This window comes from Plecotus auritus (genome assembly GCF_963455305.1).
Source record: "Plecotus auritus genome assembly, chromosome: 13".
Classification (NCBI taxonomy): domain Eukaryota; kingdom Metazoa; phylum Chordata; class Mammalia; order Chiroptera; family Vespertilionidae; genus Plecotus; species Plecotus auritus.
The window spans coordinates 25,299,564-25,317,398 of record NC_137779.1 but is presented as its reverse complement, the minus strand read 5'-3'; the positions used below and the strand labels follow the sequence as shown (position 1 = coordinate 25,317,398).

At 51.8% G+C, this 17,835-nt stretch overlaps 1 protein-coding gene across 3 annotated transcripts in view; it reads right to left on the bottom strand.

Moving 5' to 3' along the window:
• Positions 1 to 17,835, bottom strand: part of SEZ6L (seizure related 6 homolog like) — a 140,716-nt gene that overhangs the window by 48,774 nt on the left and 74,107 nt on the right. For all 3 annotated transcript variants that reach the window (XM_080649593.1, XM_080649591.1, XM_080649592.1), the window contains exon 2: positions 298 to 1,056. In XM_080649593.1, coding sequence (XP_080505719.1) covers positions 298 to 1,056 — 759 coding nt within the window. The remainder of the gene's footprint in view (positions 1 to 297; positions 1,057 to 17,835) is intronic.

The following is a 17,835-nucleotide window of genomic DNA, read 5'->3' as shown; positions in this document are numbered from 1 at the left end:
TAAAAGCAAAGGCACGTTGGAAAGGGGACGGCCTTCTGGGCAGACTGTTCCAAGATGGAAAGGTTTGGAAACCCGCTCTTCAGCTGTGTGGCCTTGGGCAGGTTGCTTGATGTCTCAGGGTCTCAGCTGTCCCATCTTTAAAATGGGGATATTAAGTCTGAACCACAGGATCAAGCTCATAGCTAGTGTTGGATAGATGGTAATGGATGATGGGCCCTGGACCTCCCTGCCCACCCATGCTCTGCCCACGGGGGTGCCTCAGTGATGCTGTAGGAGGTGGAGCTGGGGGCCGCATACCTGGGGCCTGCTCCGTGGTGATGACCGTGGTGGTGATAATGGTGGACGTCGTGGTCTCCTGGCTCTCCTCTGAGGCTGACCCGGTCAGCTCATTCTCACCTTTGTCCATCAAGGTCATGGGACTGGCGTCCTCAAGAGGAGCCTCCTGGGCCTCGTCGGGCACCATGGGCTCCCCAGGGTCCGGCCTCTGGGGGAGCGTGTGGGCCACGTAGGGCTGCGAGGTGAAGGGAGAGATCTGCAGGGGCGCAGGTGTCGTGGGCACCGCACCTCGCCTCCGGTCCAGCCAGAGGGGCTCCTCCGACGGAAGCCGAAATGTCTCCTCACCCTCGGAGGCCACAGGGTCGGGGTCCCCGGGTGGGCCAGGCTTTTCCGTGGCGGAGGAGGGGAGACCCAGGCCCGGGGATGCAGGCTGGGACCCTGCCCTCGGGAGGCCTGCGGCGGAGGTGGCCTTGGGTCGCAGCTGCTTCCTGGATGAGTTGGCCTGCTTGAGCGAAGACAGCTTCTTCCTGGGGAGGGAGGCGAGCTTGGTGCCGGGCTCCTCCGGAAGCAGCGTGGACAGGGCCCCGGGGTCTGGACGCACGGAGGGGGTGGTCCCGTCCAGCTCCGGATCCTGACGCTCTTCCCCGGACTGCGCTGGGCTGGGAGGGCCGGGTGTCACCTTCTCTTCCAGGCTGTCTCTGCTCAGACTGCCACCCCCTAGTGCTCCGGAGGGTAGGAGGTAAGTACTTGAAGGGCCCGCGTCTCCCTCCAGGGGCGCATCTTGGGAAGAGGAGAAAAGACACCAGTTAGCGTGGGGCTGGGGGTTTAGCTCCTCCACCTTCTCTCAGCCTCAGGTGGCCCTTCTAGGCTGGTCAGGACGCAGACACGGCCGATCCACAGATATGGGGCTGCCTCTGTCCCTCCCTCTCTCCCTTCTTTCCTGCTTCTCTCCTTTCCTTCTTTGTTTTTTTTCTCCCCCTTCCTGCTTTTGCCGACCATGGAGATTAGGGTGGACCGTGCCAGGCCCGAGCTAAGCATTAGGGCCATGGAAGCCCAGGGCACGCCAGTTTCACAGTCTAGCTGCATATGTCCCGGGAGAGGCCATAGGACAGTAGAGATAATCACATTCAATCCGATACATGCTTAGAAAGAGAGAAGCTTTGTGTGTTACCAGGACAGAGAGGACAGGCCCTAACCCAGTGTGCAGAGCAGGGCCTCCATGCACAGCGGGGCAGGCTGCTCGCTGCACAGGGACATGCCACTCAGAGGACGAGAGGGGCTGTAGCCAGTCATAGCCTCTTCTTCAAGCTCCGTGCCTGGCTCAGGGCTCTATTGCCCTGGGACTGAGGGAGCAAGCTTTTTCTTCTTCTTCTTCTTCTTTTTTTTTTAAATTAAATAATATACAAGTGACCTTGTGGGAGACACAGAAATATTTGAGGATTCAGAATCAGGAGGCAGGTTCAGAAGAGAGGGATGTGAGGAGACTGGAGGCCTGGCTGAGGTCAGCAGGAACGAAGGGGACAGGGGCAGAGGCGGAAGCTAATTCCAAAGAAAGTGGTGAGGTCAGAAGGTCGGGGCCAGGCCCTGGTGGCCTGTGTACGCTGCTGATTCCTCCTGATTTATTTCTGTCTTGAAAGTAAAAGCACCGAGTCACCTTAAATACGGGCTGGCCCCGGCGGCTGGTTGGCAGACTCATGCCTGAAATCAGCTTCGTGGACTTGAGACCCACTCTTGCCAACTGCATGCTGACAAATGGCTTTACGCTCTGAGCCTCAGTGTCTTCAGCTGTGAAATGGGGCTTTTATTCCCTATTTCCCAGGGTTGTCCTCGTTCAATACATCAGTGCACGTAAAACATACATACGTATATAGTACATATGGGTGCCTCACCCACAGTGAGTGCCCAGTACGTGCCAGCTGCTGCCACTGTTTTTACTCTCACCATTGGAACATGACCCGGAGCAGAAAGCTGGAGCGGTCAGAACGTGCCTGATGACTGCCTCGAGATAGAGAGGAATTACATTCTGGGGACAAGGGTGCTCGGACAGATAGCTGTCCTTGTCGATTTGCTGTAGAGAGACTCTCACTCCGCCACAGTCTCCGGCCCTTCGGCACTGTCATTTAAATTTATTTCCGCAGCCGTCCGAAAGACTCGTTTACTTTCACGGAGTCAGCGGCAGCGGCTTAATCTATATAGACTGCAACAGTTTGCAACTGCACCGACAAATGTTCCTGTTGTGTAACATCGATTATCAGCGAGTGTGTACTGCAGGCTGACGGCGGCGCCAGGGCAGGAGCACGCACGGCGAGGAGAGGATGTGTGACTGACCGGAGGGCAGAGCAAGGGCATTCAGGGGCCAGGCAGGTTTCCTGGTCCAAGGTGGGAAGCGCTGAGGTCTCCGAGTTGAACGTGGGTTCACATCCTGCCTCGGATGGTTACGAGCCGCAAAGGCCCGGGCAAGTCCATTAAACCTCTTTTATGTAACAGAGATATTCCACCGGCCTCAGAGGGTTAGGGCAGATGTGGGCCTGCCGGAAGCTGTGGCTTTTATGCTCCCAGTCACTTTTACCAAATGATTGATGCCGACTGTGGAGTGACAATAAGGCGATGGGACAGAAAGAGTGGCATACATGGGTCAGGAAACCTAGCTCCCGTGACCCGATGCAGAGAGCTTTGGTACAACCAGGGATTGAGGGATCCAGACAGTGTTCCTATTCTGGCCTCTACTCCCTGGCGTATCTTTGTGTAGGTCCCTTCTCTCCATCTTCTCTCCCTGTGTCAAACGAGCTGCCTGAGCTAGATAAAGGCTGAGGGCCCTTCCAGCTCTGACACTGTCAATTTCTACTCGGATCCAGGAATTGACAATTATTTTTAGAGTCTTTTGTTCATCTTGTTTTAAAAAGGGCAAAGGGACAGCCTGGATCCTGACATTGACTCGAGAGTTTTGGTTGGGTCCTGTGGCTACATTCGTTTCAGTTAGTCCCTTGCCAACATGTCCCCTGATCACAGAGGGGCAGGTGAGAGAGAGGAAGAGGAAGAGGGAGAGGGAGGGAGGAAGAGGTGAGGAAAACAGGTTGCGTCAGAGAAGGTAATAAAAGGATGGTAAGCGACATAAAGCATGGCAGTGTGCCTGGGCCACAGTCGTACTATTTATAACATTTGATGTTGGATGACTTTATCGAATGCCGACTGTGTGCCAGGCATGTGCTAAATGCTTTGTTCCCTCATTTAATTCTTCATTCCTCGTTTTAAACTTCATTTAGTTCTTTCTCAGCCTTATTAGGTAGAAATTATTATTCCTCTCTTACGGATGGGCAAACGGAGGCTTCCGGATGTTAATGTTCTCAGGGCATAGAGCAAACCTCCGTTTTCCTGATACCAAAGACCATGTACCAGCTCTCTTAAGGATGATGGGGTGCTGTGGTCACTGACAGCCTCCTCCAACTCAGCTTGAAGCAGCCTTCCCCCCTCCCCCAACGCCTCCCTCTCTAACCCTCCTTCTGTTTGCATCTCTGCTGGGTGACCTATCTGTGTTGTGTCTGAAACCTCCCAGAGATACTCCCCACCTCCACCCTGCCCCCAGTGTCCCCAGCTCAGAGCTCACACATGCTGGAATCTCTCTGGCCAGCTCCAACCTGAGGGCCATGCTCAGGACAGATGGGTGTGTATCTGTGGTCCACAGTGCCTGCCGCCTGCGAGGCCCGAAGGCTTTGTTCTCAGCCGGGATGCTGGCCAGAGGAGGGCTGGGCAAAACCAAGTCAAAATTGGATTCTAGGGCCTCAGAGACCCAGCAAGTTAATAACTTGCCTGAATAGGCTGGTTTTTCCTGGGGCCTCAATGACCACTGAGTTAAATGAACTCCTCTTTCTCACAGCCCTTAACATTTCCAGTCACCACAGTCACATCTGGCAGATCCCTTACCACGTGCTCCTAGTGCCCTGCCCAAAGGCTGTCAATCAATCAATGAGGGAAAGCCTTGGGTCCCCACTCTCTGCTGGTTGACAGGCTGCAGGAGAGTGTCAACGCTCTAGGATGGGGTCCCTGCACTCAAGGAGACAGACACCACCCAATGGTAACCAAGTGCAGATATCAAACCGAAGAGATGGAGCATTAATTAAATCCATACTGACGCTGTTCTCCTCCCTCCAGACAGAGGGAGCAGCATGAAAGGCGACTGAGTGTATGTTCTGCCATCCAAGTCGGGGAAGAAGCACCTCTCCCTCTTTTTCTCTAACTTGGATGGGGAGATGGGACATTAGACTGGGACATTTGCATCCCATTAAAGCAAAGCAAAGCACCGGTTCTGAAACGCTGAAGCTGAAGGTCTGCGTCTTACATCCTGGGCAGCTGTGGAATGGCCAGGACCGGCACGGATTCCAAGCCTGTATCACCCAGCAGGCGCACAGGGATGGGACGCAGTGCGGGGGAAACAGAAGCTGAGGGATGCTTCTGCCGTAATGCTCAGTGAAACGAGCAAGATGTAAAATTCGATGGTGTGGAGGAAAATGACCAAAACAATCAACTAAAACAAATCGCAAGGCGGAGAGCTGTCTTAACCTGGAACAGCACCAGCAGGGTAGTCCTGGCTGCCTGTGGGGGTGGGGCTGCTGGGGATGTATTTTCTTCCTTCTCCTTTTTGGTATTTTTCCAAAACCTGTATAATAAATATTTAATTCTTTCTTAAGTGAAAAAGAAATGTATGGAAAGAGCAGGGGTTCAAGGCTGCCTTTAGCATCTAGTGATGGAGAGGCTGAGGGGAGGCAGATGGACACATCTATAATCACAGAAGTAGCTCATCCACTCCGAGTCATCGAGCCACTTTGGAGCTCCATTTCCTGGTGGGGAGAACGATAAATTCCTCTCTCATTAGACTGTTCCCTCATCGTGAGCACCTTTAGGGGGCAGGACTGGCAGGGCCATCAGTTGATGTATTTTTGGTAAAGGGTTCTACAAAAATGTTAATTACATTCTCATTCTCATGATTAACATCCGATTTAGGGGTGGTTTCTTGTACCTTCATTCTCCACAATAAGGACTTGCCCAGCCTGCTCCAGTGGGTTTGGTTGGCCCCAACACAGACAAAACCAAAATTAAATATCATATTTTATAGCTCCAAAGGTTCCTAGAGGTCATGGTTTCAACCCATGCAGAGGAGGGACATGAGGTCCAGAGAGGGAAAATGGGCTGCTCAGGGTCACACAGCACCTTAGCAGCAAAACAAGGTATTTCAGACTTGAAAAACCCCTCCAGAGCACACTGAACAAACCAAAACCCAAAGCAGGAACACCGGGCCCACCCTCAAGAATGCTGGTGAGTTCTAGGACTCCAGCATCTAGGCTGGGTCATTCTTGGCTGGAAGGAGGGGAATATGTTGGGCAACATCCCTGGCCTCCATCCACTAGATGGCAGTAGAGTAGCACTCCTGGTTGTGACAACCCAAAATGATTCCAGACGGCGCTAAATGTCCCTTGGTAGGCTGGGGGGGGGGGGGGGGGGGGGAGGGGGAAGATGGTGGTGGGGGGTGGGGGGGCTCGGGCAAAATCGCCCCTGGTTGGTGATTTCTGGGTTAACCAGAATGAACAAAACAGGTGACTTGCCCTCAATGGAGCCGACCTTCCTTCCATTCTCAGAGCAGAGCAACTTTGTTTTGCTTGCATCAGTGAATTTTAAGGTTGGAGAAGATCTTAGCATAATCCCCATCCTATCTAATAAAAGAATAATATGCAAATTGACCGCACCTCTGCTACAACCACAAGCCCACACCCACCAGCCAATCAGGAGCAAGTATGCAAATTAACCCCAACTAAGATGGCTGCGGCCACGGAGAGAGCAGGAGGGAGGCTTGGGTTTCCCCGGCGATGGAGGAAGCCAAGCTTTCCGCAAACCCTGGCTGGCCCAGGCCTCCACTCAATGCTACAAAGTTTCAACTATAGAAGATAAATAAATCCCAACAAAAATGGCGGCAGCCACGGAGCTGGAGAGAGCAGGAGGTGAGGGTTGCCCCAGCGATGGAGGAAGCCAAGTTTCTGCAGCCCTGGCCTGCCTTGGCCTCCGCTCCAGGCTACAAAGTTTCAATTGTAGAAGATAAATAAATCCCAGATACCAGGGCCTTCACTTGGGTCGCCGGGGGGTGTGGCCAGCCTGCAAACCACCACAGGCCACCCCACGCCCCAAGGGAACCCCCACCCTGATCTGGAACACCCTTCAGGGCAAACCAGCTGGCCCCCACCCATGCACCAGGCTTCTATCCTATCTAATAAAAGAGTAATATGCATATTGACCATCACTCCAACACACAAGATGGCTGCCCCCATGTGGTCAAAGATCCTGCCCCATGTGGACACAAGATGGCCACCACAAGATGGCCAGCAGGGGAGGGCAGTTGGGAGGGACCAGGCCTGAAAGGGAGGGCAATTGTGGGCAATCAAGCCAGTAGGGGAGGGCAGTTGGGAGGGACCAGGCCTGCAAGGGAGGGCAGTTGGGGGCAATCAAGCCTGCAGGGGAGGGCAGTTAGGGGTGACCAGGCCGACAGAGGAGGGAAGATGGGGGTGACCGGGCCTGCAGGGAAGGGCAGTTGGGGGGGACCCAGGCCTGCAGAGGAAAGCAGTTGGGGGGGACCAGGCCTGCAGGGGAGGGCAGTTAGGGGCAAACAGGCTGGCAGGGGAGCAGTTAGGCATCAATCAGGCTGGCAGGGGAGTGGTTAGGGGGTTATCAGGCTGGCAGGCAGAAGTGGTTAGGGGCAATGAGGAAGGCAGGCAGGTGAGCAGTTGGGAGCAAGCAGTCCTGGATTGTGAGAGGGATCCCAGATTGGAGAGGGTGCAGGCTGGGCTGAGGGACACGAATTTCGTGCACCGGGCCTCTAGTGCTATAAATAAAAACTGAGTGTTCTTATCCCACTCACATTTGTTCATCAATTTATTCATTCATATCCATCCCTCCACCCAATGAGCACCTATTATGTGCCAGCCAGGTGCTGGCATCAGAGGTCCCCCTTGGAGAGAGTGTTCTTATCCCACTCACATTTGTTCATCAATTTATTCATTCATATCCATCCCTCCACCCAATGAGCACCTATTATGTGCCAGCCAGGTGCTGGCATCAGAGGTCCCCCTTGGAGAGTGACTAGCAGGAGCTGATGAGCACAGCCACAGCCCACTGCTTCCATTCAGCAGGAGAGGACCCAGCACACCTTGCTTACTCGGTCCTGTGGGCAAGAGGACCCTCAGATAGATGAACAGTGCCAATCTCACCTGGACTTTGAGAATACTTTCTGGGGCACAGGGCAGAGATGGGAGGTGGGCTTGGGGGACAGTGGGGTTCTATCTCCTGCCTCAGTTGCAGCCCCCTACCTGTATACCCATGCTGACCATACTGACATTGAGGTGGCGACTTACACTCCACAAGTGCATCCCCAGATGTGATCTCATTCCAACCCCCAAACAATTCTAAGGTGGGCGTTTTATTTTCTCCACTTTATAGACGAAAGAAAAAAATATCAAGGCTCACAGAGAGGAAGTGACTTGTCCGAAATCATATGGCCAATGGGGTAAACACGTTCTGACCTTATTTCCTGGGATCTTTCCTCTTTCCCACATTCTCAAATTATTATTTTTTCTCGTAGAATAGTTTACCTGAAAAAATGCAAGAATATCTGAAACATATCAAATCAAAGTATAAGCACTGCCTGCCCCGCCCTGTCCATCACCCCTGCCTTCTAAAGGGAGTCAGAGTAAGGATCTTGCTGTGTCTCCGCATAATAAAGTATTTTTACCTGAAAACGTGTGATAGCACACAGGAGCGTGGGGTTGGGGTCAGAATGGCCTGTGTCCCGCTTTCAGCCTGCGGCTGGCTGTCCACGAGACCTAGGTGGCCGCTTCCCTTCTCTGGGCCTCACTGTTCTCTTCAGCAAGGTGGGCCTGTCCAGCCTTCTCTCCCAGGGCTGCCGAGAGCAAAATGAAATCTCGAGGGGAAGGCACGGCGCTCACACAGCAGCAGCCTGTCAGCGTTCATGAGCACTGTTGTCGCTTCCTGACTCTCTGAGGAGTCCCAGAGTTCCTGCATTGTCTGTATTGCTCTGTCACTTCCTGAGAAATGCACCTTGAAATATCTCAGTCATTCAAAAAGAGTTCAAGACGAAAGCAGCCAATACCCCTGTGTTTGCACCTGCAGCTTAAGAACGAGGATGCAACCAGCACAGCGGAAGCCCCCGTTTGCTCTCCCTGACCGTATGCTTCATCTCCTCCACCCCGGGGGAGCGGGGATTACTGTCCTGAATGTGACCTTCAGCCTTCTCATTGACCGTGTGCATTATTATTATTTTACGATTACCCTTATTTATTGTCTGCATTGATTTATGTACATGTCAATGTCTCTGAACAATAGATGAGACTGTGTGGCGTGCTTTAAAACATATAAACAGTTTTCCCATATGGCTCCTCCTGAAACCTGCTCTTTCCTTTTTTTCCTTTTCTCTTCTCTTTCAACACTTTGTGAGATTCACCCATGTTGATACGTGTAGTTTTGACCCATTCATTTTTCACTGCTGTAGAGTATTCCACACATTAGTATCCCGCCACCAATTTTTTACTTTAAGTCTGTCACGGTTATCTTTCTGTGTCAGCACAGAAAGGTGAATCTTGGTCAACTTGATGCTGGATAAGCATGCTTCCTTTTACGACACCATGGCTGGAGAGAGATTCTAGGGGAAGCTACCCCCTGACTTGTTCTAATTACCAACGTAATTTCATCCTGGTACCAGTAGAGTGTAAAGCCCTCCCATCCCTGTCAATCACATGGTTTGCTTTGTTTGATGTCTTTGCCGTGGTCACCTGGATGGAGGGGAGACTTGGGTTCGAGGTACCCATCACCCCAAACAGCGCACCAAACTGCACATGTGGGCCCACAGCCCAGCCGGCCCCTCCAGAGTCCGCTTCAGAATCCCAGGGGGTCCCCGGGGACTTGCAGCAGGTGTCAGAAGGACCAGCCTGTGCAGGCAGAAGGAACTCGCAGTGTTTGGGCTACAAGAGGAGTTATCCGATCATTGTCCTCTGCGAGCTGGCTTCTCCCCCACGAATGGGCATCCTTTCTAATTCATGCTGGGTTCAGAAAGCCTCCAACATTCTTTGATGTCCAGTTACATCCCATCAGAGCAGCGGTCTGGCGGGCATCCATCTCCCCCATGAATGAGCACTGATAGCTGTTGGCACAGGGGTGGGATCCTGCCTTTGTGTCTTCAACAATCTGATTAACTGTGGTCCCATCAGTGCCAACTGATTAGCATTTAAACGCTCCTCTCCTTCCCACCTCCGTCCCTGCCTCCCTCCGCGCACCCCCCACTCCATTCACGTGCGACTGGGAGATTTCTTGTTCAGCAGTGAGGGGGAGAGGAACACAGTGTGATTTATTTGTGTCCGTGAAAATCAGTGAGTCACTGAGGGAGGGCTGGGAGGCAGACACACAAGACAGCTCAGAGAGGAAACCCGCGGTGGGAAATCTAGAGTCAGTTACCTCTCCGCTCACACAGACAAATACAATCCGTGGGAATGAATCCAGACGGTTCGAGAGTGAGTTGAAAACGCATCCCAAGTTTGCAATGTCTCGTCACCTGTTTGCTCAGCTTCCCAGACAAGAATAAAGAGCAACTCCGCCTCCCAGGATTGCTCACGAGGTGCTCAGGGGTGGAAAAGCCAGGCCGTCAGGAGGCCTGACCTCAGCACTGGTTGCATCATCAAACCACCGTGTGACCCTGACGGATTCCATCTCTCAAAGCCTTGGTTTCGGGCTGCCTCGGGCTAGGACGGTGATCTTTGCCTGAGCAATCTTAAAGAAAGAGAAACTGGGGCGGTCGTGGGAGTCGTGCGCATGACTGAGTTTTAAGATGTTCACAGCAGTTTTACAACCTAACCTCCGGGCTTAATGGCGTTTCACTGGGGAGACGAGGGCAGGCCTCTCTTCAGACGTAACAGACGACAGTGGCTTTCTTTGCTAGGGACAGGTAAGACCTTCCCTTGGCTTTATTGGCGACGCTAAAATGCTGTTTTCTTCTTTTCCTGGAAAGTAGCCGATGCGATCTTCATCTTCATGATGAGGAAGGGTTGGTAGGATTTGAACCAGGGCTGTCTGGCCCTAAACCCAGGCCTGTATTTGTTCTGTGTCTTCTCCAGCTGGCCCCTGAGCCCAGGCCCGGCTGCTTCCAGAGCGAGTGCCAAGTGCTTCCTACTACAAACACATTAGCACAGGATCTGCTCCAGCTACGGGGTCCCCAGGGACAGGGAGAACACTGCGTGCCCCACGGTGGCAGAGAACCAGGCGCTCCTCCCGAGCGAGGACTGCCCTGCAGAGAGAAGTGGAAGGACATTCGACGGAGGCAGAATCCCAAGGCACCTCGGAGGAGGGGGAGCTGGCCTACATCACCATTTTACAGATGGGCAAACTGAGGCCTGTGGTTCGAAGGAAAGGGCTCTGGATTAGGACAGTCAGGATGCCTCACGAACTCACTCTGTGGTCTTTGGTAAGCCTACTGACATCACGGGGCTCCATTTTACCCTCTGTATAATGGGGTGATCTCTTCAAATAACCCCTTAAGAGGAGTGACTGTATGTAACTGTGCAGCCAAGGAGGAACTCAGCAGGTCTGGATTGCCCACACCCTGCACATTCCTTGGTTCCTGGGAAGGACCCTCTGAAACCTTGGAATACCCTGTCCTACCAGGTAACGCGTCTGTTTACCTGGGGACAGTGGGCACGTTGCACTTGGTATAAGTTTGACCTCTAGACGGGGGGTGGGGGGGGGAGACTAAGATCAGCCACATGGGACCAACCCCCAGGAAGCTCCCTAGACACCAGGGACCAGGGAGCTTTCCTGGGTGACAGTGCTCTGAGGGTGCAGCACAGTGCCTCGTGTCGGAAGTCCACTGTCCGCACAACTTCCCCGGCAGCGAGGCTCGGTCTCTGCCTGACTCCGCTCTACGCGCCTCTTCCCTTTGCTGATGTTAGTCTGTGTCCTTTCCCTGTAACAAACCAGAACTCTGGGTGATGGCTTCTCTGAGTCCTGTGAGTCTTTCTAGCCCATTATTGAACCTGAGGGTTGGCTTGGGCACCCGGGGAGCCCCATAATCAGCCAAAAAATGGGACCACAGGATTGCCTGACCAATCTTAAAGGAAGAGAATCAGGAGTGGGAGTCTGAGAACTGGAAACCTACGTTTTCCCTTACCCAAGACACCAATGACAATGAGGATGAAGATGATGCCAGGCCCTGTTGTACATATGTATACATGGGTCATTTCCTTTACTCCTCTCAACACCCCCGGGAGGTAGATAATATTATCACCCCATTTTACAGAGGAGGAAACTGAGACCCAAAGAAGTTTGGTCACTTGCCCAAAGCCACACAATTTGTAGCTGGTGGGGTTGGGATTTGAACATAATTTATAAAGCGCTGGGCAGGATGATCTCTCATCTCCCTTCTTGACCTGATGTCATGTGGGATTTTAAAGGACAGTTTCTCTTTTGGGTCCCGAGCTGAGAATTCTGGGGCTTAGAGGAGGAAATAGCTGCTGCTTATCCTCACCTCTCCCCTGCTCTCTCAGCTGTCTTCGTCCACACCTGCTATCTTCTAGCCCAGTGGTCGGCAAACCCCTTAGTCAACAGAGCCAAATATCAACAGCACAACGATGGAAATTTCTTTTGAGAGCCAAATTTTTTAAACTTAAACTTCTTCTAACGCCACTTCTTCAACATAGACTCGCCCAGGCCGTGGTATTTTGTGGAAGAGCCACACTCAAGGGGCCAAAGAGCCGCATGTGGCTCGTGAGCCGTGGTTTGCCGACCACGGTTCTAGGTCAACTTCAAGGCAGGGTCTCGAGCCAGAAATTGGAGAAGCCATTTCATTCTATTCTACCCTATCCCATTCCACCCATCCTATCCTATCCCATCCCATCCCATCCCATCCCATCCCATCCCATCCCATCCCATCCCATCCCATCCCATCCCATCCTGACCCATCCTGTCCTAACGCTTCCCATCTTGTAACCATGCACTGAGCTGGGGAGGTACAGGCTGCACAACGGATCGCCTCTATTCTCTGCTTCTACACGTCAAGGTTCTCACAAGCAGAGGAGCTCAGTGTGTCCTGGGGAGCAGGCTGGGATCGTCTCCTGCCAAGCCCCAGACTCCTCCTCTCTCTGACTCCTGGGCCTCGCTGCCTTCCTCTTGAAGCCCAGCCAGCCTCTGCCCAGAGCTTAACGAGCTCTCACGGCCAACAAGAACAACGCCTCGGTGTGTGTGGGCCGGGGCCGAGGCGGTGCACAGAGCCTCCCTTCACTCCCAGGCCTGCCTGCTGGGCAGGTGGCGGGTGTGGGGCTCGGGGGAACCACTTAAGGGTCCTCAGAGTGGCCACTGTCAGCCCGCTGACCCGCAGAGATGACACAGAGAGCCTCAGTGTCCTGGTGCCCACCTGGCCCCCTTCACGGGCACTGTGCCCATACACACTGGCACCGGGCCATCTCCCTGAGCTGGAGGAAGGATGTCCTTTTATTTACTCAGCAGCCAACTCTGCCAAGGCCAGCTCAGCTCACGTGGGGCCCGTGACACAGAGGAAGAGAAAGATTGATGGAGAGACGAAGAATGAGAGACAACAGTCCCCTTTTCTTACGAACAACGACTGTCGCTCCATTCTTGATGCTACTAATAAGCTTATGCAATGATAATGACGATGACCTCTTCTGAACCTTGTGATGTGCTGTTTTATATGCACCATCTCATTTAATCCGTAGAACTACTCTGTGATGTAAGGACGGCTCATTTTCCCATTTTGCAGATGGGAAAACTGAGACTCAGAGAGGGAAATTCACTGGGAGAAAGCGGTGCAGCTGGGCTTCATAATCGAGGACCGTTTGACATATGGGCCCCTTACAGCTTCTAGCCCTCTGCTCCCTTTCAGGTGCTGTTTAAAGCCTTCTAAATACATTGTCTTATTTAATTCTGATAATAGCAATTCGCTCATTCATCCATACCTTTGTTCAATCATTCAACAAACTCCCTGACAACTCCCTGGGGATCGGGCACTGTGCTCAGCAATGTGGAAGGAGGTATAAAGGTACTGGAAATGGTCTCTGCTCTCGGGGTGGTGGTGAAAGGGAGATGAGCTACCTCTAGATCCCCTGCTCTCCCCCTGCCCCCTGCAAGGCACCCGCACCTATCTGAGGCTGTGGGACCAGGAGCAATGGGTGTCCCGAGGTTTGTCCCTTGCCTCTGCACGGATTGTCCGAGTTTTCCACTTGGTATTAAGATAACCAGATGGAGCCTGGCCGAGCGATAAGGGCGAAGGGTGGAGAACTCAGGTCTCTTGTGTCTGACACCCATAGTGAGGATGGTCATGCAGACCATAATTAGAGTTTCTGGATCCCAAACATACTCCTTCATGCTTTCCATAAACGTTGATTGAAGTGTAACACGCATAGAAAAGTCCACTCAACGAACTTCCTCAAGCTGGACACACCTGTGTAACTAGCAACCAGATCCAGAAGCAAAAACTGCCAGCAGCCGAAACCGGTTTGGCTCAGTGGATAGAGCGTCGGCCTGCGAACTGAGGGGTCCCGGGTTCGATTCCGGTCAAGGGCACGTAACTTGGTTGCGGGCACATCCCCAGTAGGAGGTGTGCAGGAGGCAGCTGATCGATGTTTCTCTCTCATCGATGTTTCTAGCTCTCTATCCCTCTCCCTTCCGCTCTGTAAAAATCAATAAAATATATTAAAAAAACAAACAAAAAAAAACTGCCAGCAAATACGGAATTTTCCAGCCGCACTCCCCTCGGTAGCCCCTATTTTGCCTTCTGTGGTTGAAGATTAGTTTTGGCTGCTTATGAATTCGTTGGATAATTATGCAGCATTTTCTTTTGCATCTGGCCTCTTTCACTCCTTGTAGTTGTGAAATGTATCCACGTTGCTGCGTGCAGTGGTACTCCATTCCTTTGTCATGGCTGCGTGGTATTCCGTTTCATGCCTGTACCACAGGTTATCCCTTCTACTGCTGATGGGCGTTGGAGCCGCTTCCAGGCGTGGCTATTATGACGAGTATAACTGTGAATACTGTACTACATGTTTCTGGGTGCACATGTATGCTCATTACCGTTTGGAATATTTCCAACCAGAGTACTGATTGCACAGTATGGCATGTTCATCTTTAGTAGATGTTGCCAAAAATTGAGTACACATCCAGCTGTTTTCCTACCGTGCAGTAACTAGCAGACTGACCAAAACCTAGTAACAATTGCTTTTCCAAAAAACTTATTTTAGAGAGGGATAAAGCGGGGGAGGAGAAAGGGGGAGAGGAGAGAGAGAGAGAGAGAGAGAGAGAGAGAGAGAGAGAGAGAGAGAGAGAGAGAGAGAAGAGACGAGAGAACTGGCCTCAACACTTCACCAGGCATCATCTTCTTTAATCCTTTTTTGTCGAGTCCAACGTTTGTGTCCATTTTTTAGATAAGGAAACTGAGGTTCAGAAAAGTAACATTATTATCCCAAAGCTTCTGGAGGCAGGCCTAGCACTGTCCCGGGGTCTGTGCAACTCCAGGGCAGTGTCCTTAACTGCTTCTCGTGTTCTTGGTGCTCTGATGCCCTCCCCAAGTGCCCTTCTTCCTGGGGTCTCCTCCTTATCGGATGGCTTCTTCTCCCTCTTCTCCTGGCCCTCCCCCTTGGTCACATGGCAATGACCACTCATTGGCCAAGGCGGGGATGACACTGGTGGGCGAGAGAATACGGTATTGACCTTCCCAGGGAGATGCTATCCCTTGAAGCCAAGCGGCAGGGAGGTTAACGCAGGGCCCTGGCGGGGAGCAACCAGCATCTGTAAGGATCTTCTGTGACAGGCAAGATAACATGCTTTATTAGCCTCATGACAAGACAATGTTTTGCCATAATTTTTGATCAGAGACTGGGTGATGTTAGCATCAGAATATGTTTGGGAGGCGGTCACGCTGTTTAAGTAGCAAATGAAAAAAAAAAGAAGTCAATGGAGGGTCAGAGATTGTGGTTAACCCGTTTTCCAAAGGGACACAAAATGCAGTGCCTGCGCAGACCTGCCAGCGACGAGGCCAGGGCTCCAGCGCTGATGCTGGGACAGTACCGGAACCCCCCCCACGTGCCAGATTTAATCATCCCTTACTAGTAAGTTCCTGGTCCTCTGCCAGAAAGCCTTGGGTATTGCCTTCCTCCAGACCATGTTTTTCAAAAGAGCCATTGCAGCAGAATCTTCTAGGCTGATTTTTTCAAATGCAGATTTCTGGGCCTCATCCCAGACCCATCAATTACAATGTTGGGGTGGGGGGGAACCAAGGAATCTGCACCTTTACCAAGTACCGCAGGTGAACTGCATGCCCACTGATGCTTGAGAACCATGGCCTTTGAGACTTCTGGGCACAGGGAAAAGTATATCCCATAATATTCCTAAACCATGTAAAGTTGCATTGAACTGCATGATAGTTAATCATATGATATTTTTAGCACTTTTTAAATGTACACTGCACAATCACCATTGCCTAATTTGAGCCTAGAATAAATAAGCTTGTGGAAGAGAAATTATCCTTCCCATTGTAAAGATGAGCAAACTGAGGTGCGGAGAGGTAAAGGACCGTGCCTAAGACCTCACAGCCAGTAAGCGAAGCAGCCATCATGGATTCCCTAACCTCTGGTGAAACAGGTCTTTCTCTGTAGGATTTTCCCTAGGCTAGTGGTTCTTAGCCAGAGGTGGGGGAGGTGATTATGCCCCCAGGGGACACTTAGCCCTGTCTGGAGACTTTTTTTGTTGTCATCACTGGGGTGGGGTGTGTTACTGGCATCTAGTGGGTGGAGGCCAGGGATGCTGCTCACTATTCCACAATGCACAGGACAGCCCACCACAAAGGGGCCCCGGCCTATGCATGCTACCCATGCTCCCAGATTCTCCCCCAAGTGCCCTGCTTCCGGACACTTTTAGCACAGGGCTTATATGATCAGAGTAAGGCTCTGCATCCCTCCAGTTGCTGAAGGGAGGGTGGACTGGAATAAACACGAAATAAATGCTGGGAGACCAGTTCAGGAAGCTAATTGAATAGCTGCATGACCTTGGCCATCCCATCCCTCCTCTCGGAGCCTCAGTTTCCTCTTAGGTGGGACAGGGGTGGAGGGATGAGGCTAAACGAGACTCCGCCTACTGCCTGAACACTGTTCTAGGATCTAATTCTGTCTAATTTTCTGTTATGCTGGGTGACCTCCTTTGGAACGGGAGACAAGATCTGAGAGGCTAGCCCTTGTGAAAGGCAGAGTTGTGCGATTTGGCTGGTCCATGTTCCCGCTGCATCAGCCAGATTTGCTCCACGCTCAAAAGGAACTCCCAAAGCAGATAATGCTTTGGAAGGAAATTGGATTGGAATTTAATTGATGGCCTGGGCAATATGCCACCGCCATTAAACTACCCTGAAAAGCCAGTCCATTGTTCTACACAGAAGCAACATGGCTTTGTTTGGATAATGCCATGTGCGTGAGTTCAGTTTCTTCCCCACGGAGACCACTGCGAGTAGCAGCCTCTCTTTGGTGCCACTGAGCCAGATGCAGGCCAGTCCCCTGCCCACCTTCACCCACATCCTGGCTGGGAGGGTCCTGAATTCAGCAGATCCTCCAAGTCTAACTCTTGTCTCTATCCTCTCCGGTCCCCTTCCCTTCAGTCCTAGTGATCCCCTTCTGATCCACCCCCTGCCTTAAACCCCCTCCATGAATCACGGTCATCTATGCCAGCAACCCCAAGTTCACGGTTCTGGGAGCTATTCAGAAGTGTGCCACTAAAGCAAGCTTTCTTCTCTTGGGCAAATTACTATGCCCACCTTCCTGGTACAGGTTCTGACAAGTCTTGCTGCGAAAAGAAAATGTATCCAGGTTGATGTACACCATGCTTCTCACATCATTTGCACCTGAATTCCCCTCCCACACTCATTATTTACATCTTGTATAATAGGCTTCCACAGAATCCCAGTCTAGGAAACACTGACCCCCACACGGAAGTACAGAATCCTTAGTCTAGCATTCACAGCTCTCCATGGAAAGGTTCTTGAATACATTGCCAGCCTCACGTTCTGTCTTTCAGCACTCACCCTACAGCCAGTTCAAACTCTTTGACATTTTTCCAAATCCCGTGTTTTGGAAGGGCAGGCAGTAAAATATAGTGGTTACAACCAAGCCTTGAGTTACTGAATCCACTGAATCGTATTTTTGCCATTTCCTTAGAGCTTAGAGTAAACCTTCATAACCTCAGTCTCCTTACCTGTGAAATGGGTACAAGGGCACAACCTCATACGGTAGTTGTGAGGATTAAATGAGCAGATGTACTAGAACACAGTGGACACTCAATGTGTTAGCTCTTAATTTAACTATATTGTTGTGACTTTGTACACACAATTCCCTGTACTGGAAATACCCTCTTTCTTCTTGGCCATCTGGTGAACCTCTGTTCATCCTAAATGCCTTGGCCTTAACACTATCTCTCTGTAGAGCCTTCTTCACATTCCTTTGGAAGACGTAAGCACTCCTTCCC